The sequence below is a fragment of the Desmodus rotundus genome, chromosome 4, assembly GCF_022682495.2.
Source record: "Desmodus rotundus isolate HL8 chromosome 4, HLdesRot8A.1, whole genome shotgun sequence".
NCBI lineage: Eukaryota > Metazoa > Chordata > Mammalia > Chiroptera > Phyllostomidae > Desmodus > Desmodus rotundus.
The window spans coordinates 146,580,184-146,598,390 of record NC_071390.1 but is presented as its reverse complement, the minus strand read 5'-3'; the positions used below and the strand labels follow the sequence as shown (position 1 = coordinate 146,598,390).

At 35.2% G+C, this 18,207-nt stretch overlaps 1 protein-coding gene across 9 annotated transcripts in view; it reads right to left on the bottom strand.

Moving 5' to 3' along the window:
* Positions 1-2,725: 2,725 nt before the first annotated feature.
* Positions 2,726-18,207, bottom strand: part of WAC (WW domain containing adaptor with coiled-coil) — a 91,567-nt gene continuing 76,085 nt past the window's right edge. For all 9 annotated transcript variants that reach the window (XM_024573797.3, XM_053923415.2, XM_053923413.2 and 6 more), the window contains 7 exons: positions 17,048-17,293; positions 15,613-15,735; positions 14,573-14,721; positions 8,545-8,666; positions 6,862-7,048; positions 5,514-5,641; positions 2,726-4,190 (listed from right to left, as the gene is read on the bottom strand). In XM_024573797.3, coding sequence (XP_024429565.1) covers positions 4,121-4,190; positions 5,514-5,641; positions 6,862-7,048; positions 8,545-8,666; positions 14,573-14,721; positions 15,613-15,735; positions 17,048-17,293 — 1,025 coding nt within the window. In that variant the 3' untranslated portion in view covers positions 2,726-4,120. The remainder of the gene's footprint in view (positions 4,191-5,513; positions 5,642-6,861; positions 7,049-8,544; positions 8,667-14,572; positions 14,722-15,612; positions 15,736-17,047; positions 17,294-18,207) is intronic.

Below are 18,207 nucleotides of genomic sequence, written 5' to 3'. Positions count from 1 at the left end.
TTGAAGAAAACCAGAGTAAAGGAAGAGTGGTGTCCTTTTAGATGGGAGATCAGAAAAAGGGCTCCCTGAGGTGACCTTTGAGAAGAGAGTGAATGGGCAGCCAGTCAAGCAGAGAGGAAACGCAAATATCCTGAGAGGGAATGCACGCAAGGAGAAACTAGTAGATGAGATTGTGTTGGTATTTAGGGGCCTAAACACAAACTACAGCAGCAACTTTGAATTTCGTTTTGAGCATGAAATTACCGGATTGTGAAAAGAACGTATGGTTTACATTTCCCTCTGGTGGCTATAGAGAATAGACTGTGTACGTGTAGTGGTGGTGGTGAATTAACGTAGCAGCAGAGAGAAAGAAAGGCAAGGGAGGTCGTGGCAGCAGCCTGGTTCAAAGGTGACTGCGAACTGGACTGGAGTGGTAAGTAAACATGAACGTATAGTGTGAAGCTACAGATCCAAATACATTTTGAAGGCAGAGCCTGTTGATCTTGATGGCTTGAATAGAGGATGAGGGTGTTAAAGAGAAAAAAAACAAAGGACACTGAAGGAATCATGGTGACAGTTACTGAGAATAAAGTCTGAAGCACAAATCAGGAACTCTTTTTAAAGAACTTACAGTGTGAAATCAAGCATCCAAACTGTTGTTGAGAGCTCAAAGAAGAGATCGAGACTAGAGATAACTTAAATGAAACTGACCTTAAAGTAGGGTTCTGAAAGCCAAGGGCCTGGATGAGAACACCTAGGCTGACTGCACTTTAGGGCATCCCCCCCCAAGTTCAGACATGGGGGGGGGGTGGCGGGGGAATGGTACAATAAATTAGAACAGGATCTAAAGAATCCCAACTTTTAAGCCAAAATTTTTTATTAAAATACTGCAATTAAGAAATTATATTGCAACTGACACATGACAACTGCTGTTAAAATGCTAGCAGTAACCTGGTATTGGTTTTCTCAAATGCAAATTATGCATTCTAAGACTTTCAAAACAGACTGTTCTGAAATAACTGCACAATATAGTCAAAACATATTTATTACTTTTTAGTGTCATTTTGTACACTTCAGTACAAATACAAGAATATAGCCATATTTACAGGTATTGAAAAGAAATCCAAATGTTCAAACCCCACATCTAAATATAGTAGCGTTAAGTCCTGATTGAAATCCAATTCAGAACTACAATAGTTCTGATTTGCAGTGTGACCTTACTTCCCGCCCCACCCCACCCCTGGGAAGTAATCCCTTAAAGCTAAGGCTGTTTAAACATAATAGATTATTTTTGAATGGGGTAACAATTCATTCTTTGCAAAGTTTTAAGCACCTCCTTTCAAAGATTTTACAAGTTTGAGAAACATATAAAATTAGAAGGTAAAACCATTCATTCGGGCTATTAAAAGAATGATGTCTTTATAAAGGACTGAGCATGTAATTTTCAGTGCTAAAAATTTGGAGATAATAGACCAAGTTTTAAAATGAGAAGTTTAAACTAGTTACACCCAAAAGAAAAAATAGTAGGAGAGCTGGTTCTTCAGGGTAAAGACTTTCTAACAGGCCCACCTTCACAAACACATTTTATTACAACACAGTATGAATATGTTCCCTTTAAAACAAAAAACCCCTGAGGTTTCCTAGGGGCTACTCATATTTGTATTTAAAATTATTTGAACCAAGATGCCACCAAGATGAGATACATATTCAAAGCCATGGTAATAGGCCAACTAAATAAGGAATATTCTCTGATATTATGCCTATTTTAATAAATAGTTCCCTGGTTACCTCAAGAAGGTTAGTGGCTGGACACCATGTCTGTATTAAAGTGCAATATTTAAAATAATTTACTATACAGTAAGTGATTCAAGTACTGTAAAAATAGTCTACAAAAAATTTTAATTTTCTGTGTTTAAAAATTCACCAGGAAATTTCAAATTAGGCATCTTCTATAAATATGTGAGCAATCCATTTAGGGATGTAAATGTTTTAAAGCAAAAAATAAGGTGACATAAATCCATAATAAACTATTAGCAAGTCAAATTCAAATTTACCTTAAATTACAAGTCAAGTTACCAACTAACTGATCAGGAAACCTCTGCCTACCACATCACAAACTGCTTACGTCTTCCTGGGAAATATACAGGCCTGCATCAGTAAGGGCTCTATCTTAACACAGCTCTTCAGAGTTTCATTCACATGCACTAATCAAGTCCAGCAAATGTTAACAATCTCAGGTATAAACATTTCATGACGATGTAACTTATGACATTTGTTTCTTCTTACATTTTAGAAGTATGCTTAAAATACAATTTAAATAATCAGTTTTTTTATACTGGAATTATTTTTTATACTGGCATTATACTGGAATATTTTTGTATTTTAGGAAATACCATCCATACTATCACTTACAGTTTACTTTCTAAAATTTATTGAAAAGTCTGACCATTATATTCTATACTTTAAATATGCTTAAAGCACAAGAGTAATTTCAAAACTTCAGTATCCCAGAATGTAATAACATTAATGTCTAACATAACAAAATAAGCCCTTGGTGCTGGCAGTTCTCTGAAAGCACTTGAATACATCTGCCTCGACAGAAAAGAAAGGCTCTAAATTGGGTAAGATTTTGAAATTAAGATTTTTCTGCATAAAGAAACCCTTGTGATTGGATATAATACTGGCAGTGTCATGCTAAGGCCAGGTGACCAATATTTTAGCAAAGAAAAAAAAAAAGCCAAGGTAATTTTATAGTAGCAATAGTTTCTTTTTTTATTTTAATATACTTTAGGAAAACAATATACAAAGCTGAGCTTCTCCACCATTTCCATCTAACAGTAGGAAGCTCCCATTACACAAATTTAGCGTTTTTGTGATGGCTAAGAACAGCAGTCAGCACCAGACTTGAACAGTTAGCTACAACACAAACATCCTTCAAAATGAAATGTCATAATATCAAGACAGGTAAACCAGGGTTTAACAAATGACAACCACTTGGGAAGTAACTTCATCATTCTTGTTGAATTTCATATTTCATTAAATATCTTATACACACATTTCCTGTTAATATGCTTTAAACAAAACCTCCCTTAAGGACTTACTTCAATTAAGTATAAATATTCAACAAGAATAGTTCTGGTAAAGAATCCCCAGGTAGTTCCAATTCTAATATGCATTTGACCAAAGGAAAAGAAAAATAACAATTTATTTGTTTTAACATGTTTATTACAACAGATACAATTCACATCCGACTAGCTTTGTTTCTTCTTTACCCTCCCACAACCATGTTCATTGGGCCATTTCCTTACATTTGAGCAATCAATGTACTTTTAGCACACACGCCCAGCAGTACTTTTAGGTCCATTCTTACAGGGTGCAAATGGATTTCAATAATTTATACAAACAAGTGGGTTATGCTCAATCACTGCAATTTTAAGCTACTGTACACAGGAATGAAAAGGTTATAGAAAAGTGCCATAGCAACAGTGCCTTAAGAAAGGAGAAAAGAGGAGCTTTAAAAAATGGATAAAATCAGATCAAGTATTTCAGAGGAAAATGGAACACACGGGAAATGAAAAAACATTTCTCTGCAAAACAAACGGAGAAGCACTGCTCTTGATCAGGTGCAAGTGTGGAAAGAGTTGTTTCACGATATTTTGTACACTGCCCATATGGTTCAAAATTGTATCTCCTTAGACACAGATCGCCCGGCGCTTGCACTGAATTTTTGAAAATGCAAGATTTCTGAATGATAAATTAAACCCCCCTCCCACATTTTTTTTTCCTTAAAAAAGCTAATTTTGCAGACAGGTTTACATGTAAAAGGCTAGGTATTTAGCCACCTCAGCATTGATTAGTTTTGGATGTCTAAGCTCTGTTACACATGGCTTCCCATGGCTTCACTCTACAAAACATATTTACAATGTGAAGAATACATCTACATTAAATCTACATTTCAAGGGTTTTACAAATCAGTCATGTCTCTTTCCCCTGAATTAATCTCACAGACCCCCATCCCCTTGTCATTTCCTTTGCCCAACTTAACGGTCCAAAGTCTACTTAAATGCAGCTCAAAAATGTTAAGATTGGGCAATAGATTTACAGTTCCTGTACTCAAAACCATGTGCAATTATTCACATTTTCACACCATGAAGGAATTCTGATTTTTTAGCTTTTCGAGTTCCTTAATTTGTTGTCTCAAAAACAGTATCCTGAAAAAAATAAGAAAACATTAGAAATGTGTGGTCATATAAATATTAGAGAAAAAAAACAAACTTTTAACAAAAATACCTTAAATAAAATGAGTAACTATAAGTTCAGACAAAATAATTAAAAACTGATTACAGTTAAGATAAAATAATCACTGAATAGATGATATACTCATATATTACACATCAGGAAGACAAAAGTTAAATGTTCTCTAATAATTTCTCAACTGATTTAAATATCAAGAGGATTTAAAACGTAATGTTCACTGCATCGTCACACACAAAGGCAGTAGATATTAAACATGAGATAAGCTATATTGCATGCTTTCTGAACTACAATACAGGAAGTCTAGTTAAGTCTGGATTTAACTAGGTAAAGAGACTCTTCTGAAGAACAGTTTTCACTTTAAATGTAGATTCATAAAAAGAAGCCAAATCCAAGTTCCACAGACATTTATATTTAAAAACAAACAATAAAGAATAGTATAATTTCCTAAAAGCTAAACCATCTAAGCAGCCAAAATGAAGTTATGTATGCTAAAACTCCATTCGGAGCAATCCTAGAGTAAAAAAAAAAAAACCACAAAAAAACCCCAACCCCAATTGATAATCAAAAGAATACCTCCAGATATTTTAGTAATTGAAACATCATATAAAAACTCAATTTTTCCAAGTTTACCATAAATGGTGGGTTTATGGAAAAACCATAAATAATTTTATTATTTGTGGTTTCACGACAAGATTAACACTACCTGTGAAGCCATTTAAAGTGCATCTACACTATTTACCAGATGTGGATACCCTACCTGACTAGGATATCAGATTAAGAAAAATGGGACAATGAGAATTTAGGTGAAAATAATAAAGAAAACAATAATATATACATCACCGAACTGGCTGAACTGAACAACTCCTGTAATTTCCAAAGATCTATTGATGATACAACCATAATGTAAATTTGAACTGAAATAAGTATCCTCAGCAATGGGTAAGTCTCCTCAATTCAACAGGCCCCTCAATTCAAGAGTGACCCTTTATAATCTGTTGCTAATTTCACTTTTTAAATAATATATTACTATACCTTAGTTATAATGCAAGAAATAGTCTAATGAAACATTTATCATGGGTTAAAAAAAATAAAAATCTAGATGCCATTATCATCCACCAGTATTAAATTATAAAAACACAAGTTACAGTACTATAGAACATGATACAATATATCAAAGAAACATTAAATTTCATTTCTGAAATTTAAGAGTTATGTTTTTGTTCTGCTTTAAGATATACAACGCTAAGAAACAAAATTTATTTCAGTGAAAAACTTACCTTTGTTCTCTCAAAGTTGCTTGAATTTCACATACCCGGACTAGAGATCTTAAATTTTTTAATTCAGTACAAATTTCTGACATGTGAACACTCCCCATGTTATGGGCTTCTTCTCGCAATCTTGATGCCTATAATTAAAGAAAATCATATACAATGTAAGACACATTCACATATAAAAAATAAAAGTCAATTTTTTAGTAGAACTGTATACTGAGATTACAGAATAATCATTTTTCTTTAAATCCACAAAAATGCCGGTGAAATCTAGGGAAAAATAATTTTCTTCAAAAAAACCACAGAAGCAGCCCTGGCTGGTGTGGCTCAGTGGAGAGTGCTAGTCTGTGAATCAAAGGGTCACCAGTTCTATTCCCAGTCCAGGGCACACGCCTGGGTTGCGGGCCAGGTCCCCAGTTGGGGGCGAACAAGAGGCAACCACACATTGTTGTTTCTCCTCCTCTCTTTCTCCCTCCCTTCCCTGCTGTCTAAAAATAAATAAATAAAATCTTAAACAAAAAAAAACCCCCATCTCATATAGTGAAAGGTATTTATTTTAGGATTTATAGCTCAGGCTTCTTGAGAAAATAGTATTGCTAATCTCAGAACAGTATAGCACTAGGATAGAACAACTTATGATTTGTCATGAGTAAAAGGTGCTGGGTCAGCCAAAGCAAAGTTCAGGTTATGACACTGATAAAAAGGGCCTCAATGAATTCCTTATCATGAGATACATAACGTGGCTCTGTGAATTTACGGAGTATTTCAGATTGTCAGTTATTAAATAAAAGGGAGAAGCCAATGGTAATAACTGCTATGTCCTAAGGCCCCTAATCCCAACACAAAAGTGTTTAACTTCTAGTAGATTAATCTAGTAGTAGTCATAAAATTACACTAACAGGCTCTAAAACTATCAGAATGGCTGGCTGAGTGGAAAAAGTACACTGGCTTTGAACCACATGGCAGTATTAACAAAGTAACCTTTGTATAATCTATTTGGTCTTAAGGGTGGGCCTCATTGATAAAACAGAAAAATTCATTATCAGCACTGATTAGCAGTTTTAAGTTGGAGAAAATGAAGCACTTGCCACAGAGCTAAATGCTGAGTATTCAATAATGGTAGCTGTAATGATTATATTAAAAATATTTTATGTGAAACCACAGAAGTAACCTCATAAATACTCTATAGGTATATACCGAAATATTTTACAAAATAACTAGACAACCTAATTAAATAGTCGTTTTAAATATATGAATTTAGGGGACCAGGTTAGATTTTCTAAAAGCAGAACTAGAAATATATATTTTTAGTCATCCAAAGGTAAAAACATCTGCTGTGAATCACGTAACATACCTGCTTCTCTGCGTGATCTGCAGGCCATCCTTGAACATGTTTTATGAGATTTTCATTGAAGTGTGCTGCTAATGTAGGTGTTAATGAACATGTAGTTCGGGTAGATGAATTCTGTGGTACAACTGTAGTATTTGATGCGTTACTACCAGAAGTATGATTTGGACCAGGTGATGGACTTCTCTGGCTACTGGAAAAGAAAACACAATTTAATGTGTAGTGTATCTACAGGTAGTTTCTAGGTATTCTAGATATTGTCTGTCAATACCGTCTATTAAAGATATCCAAATACCTAAGAAAAATTTGTTATTTAACATTAAGTAAATAGAATTAAAAATTCAAAGTATATTTATTTGTATCATGTATTCCTCAACACACTTGTGGGGGGAAACGTCTTTTTAACACTAATGTCAGAATCAAATTTAAAAGTAACAGTACTCTCCAAATTTGACAGCAGAACCTAATGACTTCATATACTACAAACTACTAAGAATGTCACAAGGAAATGGTCATATTTTAACAGTTGTAATAGATATAAGGCACATCTGAATTATATCTTACACACATGTAGATAAGGAGGGGAAAATACATACTGCTCACTTAACAACAGAACAAAGTGCTGAATCAGAGGGTGAAATAATGAGAAGCAAAATACAGGCATTTTATTGGATAGCAATGAATGAGTTTAGTGGCAAAATAAGACCAAAAAAAAGTAATACTCTGAGACTGGTTATCTTCTTTTAAAACTATATGGTTTAGGCTAGGGTTTGGGGATATGGCGGTAAGAACCAAAAATTTAATCACCCAAGTTGATTTCCTACCTGCTTCACCAGACTTGGCTCTGAATGAATTTCAGTTATTTCCAAAAACTAAATCTCCCAAAGGATGAAGAGTTTTCATCACTGAGGATACTTAAAATAATACTGCAGCCTCTAAAGACAATTTAAAAGAAGAATTTCCCAAAAATGTTCTGAGCAATGGCAACATTGCTGAAGTAGACAGCTTCCCAAGGTGATTACTTTGAAAGGAACAACTCTCATTTGGATGTGTAAGTTCTGAAATGCTTGTTTAGAAAACAACAATAAAAACAACAGTTGAATCATTTTGCCACCTCATAGCAAGAAATAAAAATAGGAAAATCAATAAAATGAAAATCATTTAACGCTGTATTTGTCCATTAACAAAGAAAAGTGACAACACAACACAGCTATATATGATAAGCAATCCTTACAGGGTCAGAGCTGAAGCTAATAGGAAAGCCTGACACATACCAGTTGGCAGTATTGGCCCATGTCTTAAATGTGAGATTTTTAGCCTCACCAATACACTCAAATCTAAAACTGCTATGAGGAGGTTAAAAATGATGTCTCATCTCCTACAAATAAAGTACTATAAACCACGTGCCCTCTTTGTACAAGTATTACGTATTGTTAGTCCCACCAAATTTTACTAAGTACAATTCTAGAGAAAGAGCCACTTCCCTCAAAATAACCCAGGCTTCACTACTAGAGACAACAATCTACTTGTTGCAGATCTGCCTCTGTAAAGTTTTTAATACGTAAAACTAAGGTTATCCATGCATTCTTCCAAGATCAAATTCTATTATTCACATATATTTATAATATTCAATGCATTATGCCACATTAAGGAAAAAAAATAATGTCTCAACACATAACATCAACTTACTTTGAGCGCTGAAGACTTCGAGGAGAGACAGGTTCATGACCTTGTGGTTTGTCAGCAGTTACAGGCTGCTGCTGTGTGGCTGATTGTGAAACTGGTCCTTGCTTAACTACTGGAGTAGTAACCTGAAATGTCAAAAGCTGGTGAGACAGGCTTCTATCACATTGGCAAATGGTATATTGGAAACTAGGTAAGAGCAATAGTTCTAACAATAAGGCTTCCCAATTATTTTTATTATTCAGTGAGTTTTAAGATAACAAAGAGTTGTTCTAAATTGTTTCATAGTAAGATTAATATACCCCTCATTCAGGCCAATGGAGGCCTGAAACTGTAACCAGTACCAAATACTATATATAATAGATTCTCAGTGTCATTTTGATCAACGATTCATTATCATATTAATAGAAATTTAACTCTTCTTTATATCAATTAGCTTACAGTAAAAGTGGTTTCATTATACATTGTTTTACTTCAAGTCACATAACCAACCAACAGTGTTAAGCAAGGGATTAGTTACTGTATCATTTTTTCCTATACATGAATATCTATAATGTTTAATTTATAAATTAGGCATGGTAAGAGATTAACAACAACTAATAATAAAATAGGACAGTTATAACAATGTATTATAATAAAAGTTAGGTCAATGTGCTCTCTCTCTCTCTCTCTGATAACTAAGATGGCTACTAAGTGACTAACTGGGCACATAGCTTATACGGCATGGATATACTGGACAAAGAAATGGTTCCAAGTTCAGGGTGGGATGAAGCGACATAGCGCGAGACTTCATGGCACTCAGAATGGCATGCAATTCAAATTATGAATTTTTTTATTCCTGGAATTTTCCATTTAATATTTTTGAATAGCAGTTGACCACAGGTAATTGAAACCACTGAAATGGGAAGGGGGACCAATTACTTAAATGTATAAAAGTATTGTCAGTTAGGTGCCAAAATTCACATACCTCCCCCCTCATCCAGGTGAAGATTTTAAATAACAAAATCTAGATTCAAAAAAGTTAGAATGACTATCCACAGGTCATGTAGTTAGAAGAGAGTCAAGGTTTGAAACTTGGATCTAATTTCTTTATAAAATGGCACAGGACATAAAATTACTTTCTTAGCACATCAACGTAAGAAATGAGTTCTGAATTGAGCCCACTTTTCTTTCCAAGACACTATACTACCTCTTCTGCTTTACAGTGTCAATAACCCTTTGGTCAAAGAAGGTGCACATACTACAGAGGTCCCGAAGATTATAATAGAGCCGAACAATTCCTAATGTGTACTGACATCTTGGCCCCTGGGTGACGTATTGTCCATCTTAAAGTCATAGTATAATGCATTACATAAAGATTTATCGTTGTGTTACAACTGCCTACAATATTTAGTATTGTAACATGCTGTAAAGGTTTTGTAGTTTGGGAGCTGTAGTGGAAAGAATTTGTCACTCCAAAGTATGCCTATCTGGCATGAGCCTTATTTTAGACTACTTAATTTTAAGAAATGAAGACATGGGAGAAGCTCTGAAAACCAAGCAGAAGTTAGTTTGTAGGACTTCCAGTCAAGATGGCCTCATAGGCAGACAGGGCTTGCCTCTTTGCACAACCACATCAAAATTACAACTAAAATACATAACCACCATCAGTCAGAACTGTCAGAAATCAAGTTAAATGAAGTCTGACAACTACAGAATTAAAGAAACCACATCCATCCAGATTGACAGGAGTGCAGACACAGATGAGCTGGTCCTTCACCCACGAGTGGTGGTTAAAAATTTGGGAGGGATATCTTGGGAGGAGTCCCAGTCCCACACCAGGACTCCCACCACAGAGTTCAAGTGCCAGGAACATAAATCCCCACAACTTCTGGGTGCAAAAACCAGTGGGGATAGAGTCGGTGGAAGAAACTGCTAGAGCCCCAAGCAGTTCCCCTTGAAGAACATACACATGGGCTCACCTACTCTGACTCACTCCCTCTGGACTCTGGTGCCAGATGGCAGCTTGAGGGGTGCCAGTGGCATGCAGGGGGAGGCTGAGGTGTCTGGAATCAAGGTGAACAGAGGCCATTGTCCCCATTCTAAACACCTCGCCCACAAGCTGGTGCCTTATCTGAGACTCCATCAAACTAGCTAACACTGTGTGACCTGCCTTGGAGATCCTCAATGACTGCCCCACACAATTTACAGGCCCACCCAAGCTACTTTTCCATATGAATGGCTGGTCTTGGCTCATGCTTCACAACTTCCTTAATCCTCTCAAACATGCAACAACTGGCCTCAGTGAGCCCCATGCCTGGCACTAGCAGCAGCCAGCCTAGATTTACAGCATGGCAATCTCCAAGCTCAGCACATGAACAGCCATCTCAGATTGCTTTGTAACTCAGGCAGGGTAGCCCTGGGCAAAACACAGGTGGGGGCTGACCTTGGCCTGTACTACCTGGGAAACCACAGAGCCAGCACACTCAGTGGACAGCTACAGAACAGGTCAGAGCACCACCACCCTGCTCCTGTACAGCTGATCCTCCATGGAGGGCAGAGGTGGTGGTCAGTAGTCACAGCCAATCCTTGTAGCTGACAGACCTGGGTAAATACCTCCCATTCTTCTGCCAACAGCAACCAAGGCTCAACTACAAGAGAGGGGTGTACTCAGCCTACACGAAAGGTGCACATCAAGTATCTAGCTTGGGGGAGAAGGGAGGCTGTGCCACCGGACCCTACAGGATACCTACTACATTAGACCATATGACCAAGACCAGAGTCAAAACAGCGCCATAGAAACAAACACAGGGAGACTGCCAAAATGAGGAGACAAAGAAACATGGCCTAAATGAAAGAACAGATCAAAACTCCAGAAAAAGAGCTAAACAAAATGGAGATAAGGAATCTACCTCATGCAGAGTTCAAAACACTGGTAATAAGGATGGTTCAAGGAACTTAGTGAGGACCTAAACTACACCAGATCCAGTCAGAAATGGAGGGTACACTAATTGAAATAAAAAACGATTTACAAAGGGAAATGGCAGTAGAATGGATGAAGCCAAGAATCAAATCAAGGTTGCAAGGTATGATTTGCAACATAAGGAAGCAAAAAACAACCAATCAGAACAAGAAAAAAGAATCCGCCCCCAAAATATGAGGATAGTATAAAGGTGCCTCTGGGACAACTTCAAGAGTTCCAATGTATGCATCATAGGGGTGTCAGAAGAAGAGAAAGAGCAAGAAATAGGAAATCTATTTGAAAAAATAATGAAAGAACACTTTTCTAATTTGGTAAAGGAATTATACATGCCAGTCCAGGAAGCACAGAGTCTCCCAAACAAGATGGACACAGAGAGGCCCACACCAAGACAATCATAATTAAAACGTCAAAGCTTTAAAGATAAAGAGAGAATCTTAAAAGCAGCAAGAGAAAAAGAAGTTAGTTACCTACAGAGGAGCTCCCATAAGGCTGCTAGTCAATTTCTCAAAAGAAACTTTGCAGGCTAGAAGGGATTGGCAAAAATTCTCCAAGTTATAAGAAGTAGGGACCTACAGTCAGGATTGCTCTACCCAGCAAAGCTATCGTTTAGAATTCAAGAGCTTCCCAGACTAGAACACACTATAGGAGTTCATCATCACCAAACCATTATTATACGAAATGTTAAAGGGGCTTACTTAAGAAAAACAACATCAAAACTATAAAGAATAAAATGGCAAAAAATACAAATCAATCAACAACTGAATCTAAAAACCAACTAATCAAACAAGGACAGTTACACTTTGTAAGACATATTTGCATTTGTAAGGCTGTCACCTTAAGATTACCAGGAAAAGGGGATGACCCTATCTACAGAAACTCATCAATGCAAAAGACAAGAAGTTAAATCTGCATAATCTTACCCTTTTACTGTGTTTTTTCTGGTAACCTCCCATTACTGACTCCCCTCATTTCCAACATCTTATGACTATACTATTACTTCTACATCAATAAAAATAAATGTCACATCATATACAGTTGCTTAAATTTCAAACACAAATGGAGACAAAGTACAGATTAGTCTATCAGAGAATAAGCTATAGCCCATAAAAATTCAACTTTAGTGTTCATCAAAAAGATGTTACCCTAAATGGACAGACCAAGAGGTCCATGGCTGCCAGTAGGGACACATATATTATTCATATTCAGATGCCACAGAGAAAAAGGCAGTTCTAAATGTAAGTCACATCCTGTAGCAGTTTATTTTTTTAATGATTAATATTCTCCCAAACAAATCTGGATGGCCCTGTTACTTCTGAATATAAAAGAACTTGTTCTTTTATAAAGAATAGAATGTCCACTTATTTTTAAAAACAACTTGAAAAAGTTTTTGAATGCAAAAACTGATAGCCATCTGCTTAAGAGATTTGAAATGCTAATTTTGATAACTGACTGTAAAACTAATACTACCACTTATTTCACCTTTAGTCATTATTCGCTGTACACTTAAGATACCACCCTGGGATCAGTTTTAAACAATAAGAGTAAGATCTCTTTTGCTGAAACTAGTATTTTAATTCTTCTCCCATCAAAATATAAATAATAAGGAACCACATAATAAACTAAGAATTCTAACCCAGATTTAAAAAACCCAACTAGACTGACCCTAAAATGTGCACAGATAAATGGATGAAGCACGGAAGGGATGGGCCAACAGAAGACCTAAAATCTGGCCTAATATCAATTTCAAACTATGTTTAGGCTTCAAATAAAGAATTCTTTCGCACAAAATTTTCAAGGAGCCCATGGTTTTTACAACAACTAAAAAGAATTTTCTCCTATGTTTACTATTCAGAGTAAAAAAAAGTCACTTGTATATACCGACTTCCAGATTTCTCAGTGTTTTACAGGTGGCATGCTACAAAGCAAAGCATGAGTGTGACTGGGATTTACGTATGAATTTATGTGCAAGATGCAAACGATGTAGTATAAAATCTGACTGCAGCAATGTAGGGTCCTATTCATAATCCATTAAGGACAAACCAGTAATTTTCTAACTGCTCTAAATAGCCATCCATGAAACATTTTGTTTGGACCAACAAAGGCAATACATAGCTTAGTAAAATGGGTTCTGTAATCGGAAAGACCTGGGTCTCAAATTCTGATGCTACCACAAAAACTACATTTAACTAAAGGCTTAATTTTCTTAACTGTTAATTCAGGCAAATAGTTGACTCTTGTGATGTGAAAGTTAGATATAATACATATAAAACTGTTAGCACAGAAACTGACTCATGACTAAAATGAAAAGTATGGGGGAAAAACATGGAAAACATGTTTTCTCATATCTTCTCAAGTTTGAAAATTCTACAAATATTAAGACTCAATTAGTGTACCCTTCTTTATCTTGCTCTCCATGTCATTTTGTTCAACATTGTTTCATTATAAAATTGATAGAAATTTAACTCTCATTTATCTCAAATAGCCTATAGTGTAGGTGGTTTTGTTATATGTTGTTTTGCTTCAAGTCACAGGAATCAATAAATGGTGTTAAGCAAAGAGTGTTACTGTATATACTGTCTTTTCCTAATACATGCATACCTATAATAAAGTTTAATTTATAAATTAGGCATGGTTAGAGGTTAACAACTAATAATAATATAGAACAATTGTAACAATATGCTGTAACAAAATTATGTCATTGTACTTTCTCTCTGATAACCGAGATGGCTGTTAAGTGACGAAATAGGCAGGTAGCTTATACAGCATAGATATACTGGACAAAGAAATAATTCAAGTCCAGGGTGGGATGAGCAAGACAGTGCAAGATATCTTCTTCATGGCAACAAAGAGAAGAATCAGTGCATAAAAGTAGCACAGATACAAGCCCCTCCTCTCTCCTACAATTAATTTGAGTGACTCTAACCTACACCTATTCGCACTCACCTGTCCCCTTCACTTCACCACTTCATTCTCACAAGGCTTTTTCTATAATACAGATTCTAAAACATTAAACTTGTTCTTTTTCCAAAAGCAAGTGGTTTATTTTCTGAATTTCCCCCAAAGACAACATACCTTTGGTTGTGATGAAACAGGAGGAGTACTAATCAAAGGTTTGATAGGGACTGTGTTAGTTTGAGGTGTGCTTATTCTCGGAGACACATAGGATCTTGGGGATGATGCATCAGACGTTAAAGACATTGGAGACTGATTAGATGGTTGGGCTGCAAAAAAAATGTAAAAGTTAATTACAAATAAACAAAAAACTTCTGTAATATATGTAGAGATCTTTTTAAATATCTCCATGCACATCCCCTCCCCTCAAGGAAACACTTATCTGAAAAAGTGAGAATGTGGGGTACTCACTGGGGCCATGTTGACTAAAAAAGCTGTGTTACAGGTAAGCACACACCCCATCATGTGGCCTCTCTCTAGGCTAGAGCAAGAAGGAAAGCCTGAACCTATTCTCATATGGAAGGTATCCTCTCCACCACTCTTATTTCTTCTACATTCATACCCTGTTTTCCCCTTAGTCACCTGCCTCATGAGGCTGACTAGAAAGTTGTCAAAGTCTTTCACTATTATACTTCAATTTTACACCAGTTTTTCCTTCTCAATTTGCCAGCTTTCTGAATTGGGGCTTTCATTCTTCTCTTGTTCTTGTATGGTATCTCTTTCCACTGAATATCTTCACAGAGAAGAGGGATAGCTATTTTAAGGCAGAACTTGAGTATTTCTGTAACCATATCCTCTAGTCAAAAACCATTTAACATCAACCTGAACCATGAGTCAATTCTTAAAATATACTCAATGTTTTACAAAGATTGAGGACATAATTTTCTTTGTGCTCCGGAGTAAAGTATCTCATCAACAACTTAAATTCAGCATGAAAAATTTACTATATTACAGATTTGATGGCATATTGTAAGAAGTCAAAGTTTGCTTCATCTATAAAGAAAAAGTAAAAATACTGTATGAGTGGTGGCAAAAAAAAAAAAAAATCAAGCATAAAATAAAACCATTATCGTAGCAAATCAGCTCAAAGACTAAAAAAATTTGCTCATAATCCCCTGAAATCAATATACAATGCTAAAGATATCTAAGAATATGAATACCTTGTGTAGAGAGCTGAGCAGCTTGAGAAATCAGAGAGGTTATGTTGAAAGCTGATGGTCCAGCAGTAAGAAACTTATGAATTATAGACTGCAATGAAGCTTGTGTCACAGCTGCTGTAAGAACTAAAAACACATATTATTTTAAATTCAAATAAAACACAGAGACATATGTGGCATTAGTAACAACCTGAAAATTAAAAAGAATCCCTCTAAAAATGGAGTGTTTCAAACTAGAACTCTCAAAATAAAAGTCTAGAAAACAGGGATAATATAATGGGTTTAGAGATGTGAAATGATCTGAGGCAGAGGACAAGAAATTTAATGGGTTTATAATAAAGGAAAAGAGTAGAGCTTTCTTTACATTAAAATTCAGGTGTTCAGTTCAAGAAAACAACTCCATAGGACTTTTAAACAACAGTAAAATTTTAGAGTATTCACTGAAACTTCTGATTATACCACAGACCTATCCACATATATTTCTGAAGTACTCAGTACACTACTTAGAATTAACTGGATAACTGGTAGCTATTTAACAAGACTGTTTTCTCCCCCCCCAATACAAGTTGACCACTCAAACCCTACGTCAACACCCACATCAACAATCTTTTAAAAACCGAGAATTAAAAAAAAAAAAAAAAAAAAAGTGAATAGCATGGTCACCTTAGAAAATAGTCAAAATACAGAAAAGTTGAGGGCAATGAGAACACAAGACTAATGATCAACTAATCTGACAGCTCCGTTTTTAACATAAAGGGAAAAATTAACCACTTAACACTACTGTTAAATGAATTATGTAAAACTGTACAGAAATAAAAAATTTTGCAATGTTTTTAGGGCTTAATGTTTGAATCTGAATGGTTTACAAATTAAAACTGCATGTTACTCAGACTTCTTTGAGATCACTGCCTAAATACTTTAGCATACTAAAAAGCAAAGTTGGAGTTACTAATGAAATTAACTAGGAGAAAGAGCAAAATGTTATCCATTATGTCCCTTTTCAAAAGTTTTCAAGTACTATAAGAAGGAATTACCTGAATTCCTACTTTTTAAGTAATTAGTATATATTTACAATCCAAATGATTATTAATGTACAGGTTGCCTTAAAAAAAACCCTAAGAAATCAAGTGTTTTTATATCAATGTTAGCAAATGCTCTTTATTTTGTTTTTACTTAAAAAAAAAAAAATTACCATATACATTAAACAGAAAGCCACTAGGTAGGTGGTAAGTCTTGAAAAATACACAGAAAATCCAACTGCAAACTCAAGCACAATACCAAAGGCATTAAACTACAGGAGATATAAATTCCAGAAAATGAAGTGCAAATGTGAATTTCAAAATGAAACAAAGACCATTCCTAAAATGGGGATTTTACAAATAACATAATTTTACATGATGCAAGTGGGTTTTTAAAAATTATTAGTGTAAAAATTTACCTTCGTTTATTTTGGATATGTCCACATTAGAATTATTAAGTTGCAGTGTAGCTTGCAAAGCAGGAAGCAACTGTCTAAGAAGATTTGGATCCTGAAGTAATGGAGGTATTGGTGACTGTGGAACAGGAGAAACAGGGATTGCTGAAGCAGATGTTGGAGGTACAGATGTGGGATTCAGTCCAGAGGAAGAAGACGTGGAAGGAGTTGTGCAAGAATGTGATACAGATTTCTCTCCTGATGCAGATTCTAAATAAACAAGAGATAATAAAGCTAAAAATATTACTTGAATTGAGGAAACTGGAACCAAACTCAAACACGTAACTTCATTGTCTGAGGCACTCAACCAACTCAAGTGATGTCATTTAATCTTTACAAGTTAGCACATAAAAGAGGCTCAGTAAATATGACTGATGAGAATAATGAGGTAGGCATTTTTATGTCGCAATTTCATTGGTGAGAAAGCTGAAAGATTACATACTTGTGTGAAGTCACAAAACCTAGTAAAGCAGTGATTCAACCAAACTCATGTCTTATTCTAAAACTACCATACTATTTATTAGTAATGCTGTTTCAAACACATTTGTATATTAACTACATATTAAAGTAAAGCTTTCATTAGGATAAACGGACAACACAATTCAACACTTAATGTTGTATGCCTGTTAAAATAAAAAGGTGAAAATATTTATGACCGCAATAACAGCTTACCTAAATATAATAATGTCCTTAATACATATCAGTATAGGCATCATGGTGAGCAACCCCAGAATGGGCTAAGGATATGATAAAAAACACAACCAGTGGAGTGCCTTGCCAGATATACAAAATTACATTCAAAACAAAACCAAATTAAGGTAAATTTAAACTTCGTATATATACTTAAGTCTTTAGAACTAGTATAGGAAAATATAGTAAGATCTCTTTGACATCAGGATGCAAACATTTAGAAAAGGCAAAACAATTACATTAAATGTATTGGTAACCAAAATATTTTAAGGAATTCCTATAAATCATAAAAGACAAACTACAAGATAGAAAAATAAAAAGACATTTCATAGAAGAAACTTGAATGGCTTAAAAAACTACAAAGATGCTCAACCTCATTGATAATCAGGAAAATGCAAATGAGAAGCAACAGGGTATCCTTTTGCATTCATCGG